Source organism: Chenopodium album, chromosome 18, assembly GCF_948465745.1.
Source record: "Chenopodium album chromosome 18, dcCheAlbu1.1, whole genome shotgun sequence".
In the NCBI taxonomy this organism is placed as follows: domain Eukaryota; kingdom Viridiplantae; phylum Streptophyta; class Magnoliopsida; order Caryophyllales; family Amaranthaceae; genus Chenopodium; species Chenopodium album.
The window spans coordinates 42,383,543-42,385,502 of NC_137851.1; the positions used below are offsets into that span (position 1 = coordinate 42,383,543).

The window sequence follows — 1,960 nt, forward strand, 5'->3', positions numbered from 1 at the left end:
TAATGAGCAAAATTTGTTTTCCTCATTATCTCTCTACCTATTTTCTCTCTCTAAAATCCTCATTATCCTCATGAGAAAATTTGGTGAGGAAATTTTATCCCACCAATGATAAAAAAAAAAATGCTCACCACTCTCTTTTACTTTTTTCAATACCCCACTTACATTTTCTCTCTCCTGTAAATCACTATTTTTTATTAACTTATGTTTTTATTACAATTTTAACTTTTATAAAATAACAATTATGAAACAACTACATCTAATTATAATTTATTTGTGAAAAATTAATTTTTAATTAAGTATTTGACAGTAATTATTGTTAATTAATATAAAGTTTAATTAAGAATTTACATGCACAATCAATCATTTGATTAAAAACTCATTTATTTTTAGAAGTTCGATAACATTACAGAGATAAATATATTACAACTATTGGAAATTCTAACGACAACATTAAATTAAAGAGGTACGACTTCGATTAATTATTTACAAACTAGAATAATTAACGACATCTTAATTGTTTCCTCATCGCTAGAACTATATTTTTGCCAAATGTGTTCAATCAAATCTATTTTTAGAGAAAAATGAGTTTCTCTATCACATAAGGAAATTCTTCTTTGAACGTACGTGTCAAAATCAAGGTCAGGCGGTCGGCCAACGTGATATTCAAAAGGCTCGTTGTTGTTAACTGTGGCACCTGTATTTGGTCTTGTTAATTGTGGTTGATCTTCTTCGTAGTACCTTCTCAAAACTTCAGCCCGAATGTAGTTGTGGCGTTCATCCTCGACAAATCATGTTGTGCATAATGATGCAAGCTTTCATTATGTCACACAAAATGTCTTCATCAAACGCAAGTGAGGGTTGTCGTAGTATTGCAAACCTAGCTTGTAAAACCCCAAAAGTTCATTCAACGTCATTCTGTGCCGCAGCTTGTTTTTCAGCAAATAATTTGTCCTTCTGAACTTGAGGATGTGTTATTCCTTGAATGAAAGTAGCCCATTTTGGGTAAATACCGTCTGCCAAATAATATCCCACGTTGTACTCATGGCCATTCACTGAAAAATGTATTGGAGGTGCTCGGCCATGCAAGACATCATCAAATACAGGGGAACGGTATAGGACATTAAGATCATTACAAGATCCGGGAATTCTAAAGAATGAATGCCAAATCCATAAATCTTGATCTTCTACGACTTCTAGAATTAGGGTCGCATTCTTACTCTAGCCTGCGTATTGTGCTTTCCGTGCCGTAGGACAATTCTTCCATTCCCAATGCATGCAATCAATGCTACCTATCATGCCTGGGAAACCACGCATTTCATTTTGATGCAAGATTCGCCTTAAATCTTCATCTGTAGGACTTCTTAGGTACTCAGCTTCAAAATGGGTAATAACCCCTTGACAAAAACGTTGCAATGCATTCCGAGAGGTTGTTTGACCAATGCGTATATACTCATCCACCGCATCTGGGGCCAACCCGTATGCCAACATTCTTATCGCGGCGGTGCATTTTTGTAGTGGTGATAACCCAAGCCTTCCAGCTGCATTCCTACGCTGCTGGAAGAATTGATCACCGTCAACAACTTTGTTCATGATACAACAAAATAAAGGCCTTTGCATTCGAAATCTACGCCGAAATTGATTGTTGCTATACACTGGATTATCAGCGAAGTAATCATTAAACAATCTTTCATGACCCTGTTCCCTATCTCTCCTATTTGTATCTCTTCTAGGAGGTTCCGGGTCACATTCATTTTCAATTACGGGTTAGGCTTGTTGTTGGGAAAGCAACATAGTTGGTAAGTGATTTGTGAAGAGTTCATCAACTAGCTCATCAAATTGGGCATATGTATCTTCATCAGATGAGCTAGAATTTGAGCTAATGGAAGACATTGTATGTGTTTGAAATCTTGAATTTTTGGTGTGGTTGTGTATAGATCGTGTATTAAGTATATATAGAAAT

The 1,960-nt window shown here is 35.6% G+C and overlaps 1 protein-coding gene across 1 annotated transcript; it reads right to left on the reverse strand.

Moving 5' to 3' along the window:
* Positions 1-900: 900 nt before the first annotated feature.
* Positions 901-1,590, reverse strand: LOC145592164 (uncharacterized). Its single transcript, XM_081648623.1, has 2 exons — positions 1,337-1,590; positions 901-1,147 (listed from the first exon to the last, which is right to left on the reverse strand). Exons 1-2 carry the CDS (start codon positions 1,588-1,590, stop codon positions 901-903), a joined length of 501 nt encoding a protein of 166 aa, XP_081504749.1.
* Between the last annotated feature and the right edge of the window lie 370 nt (positions 1,591-1,960).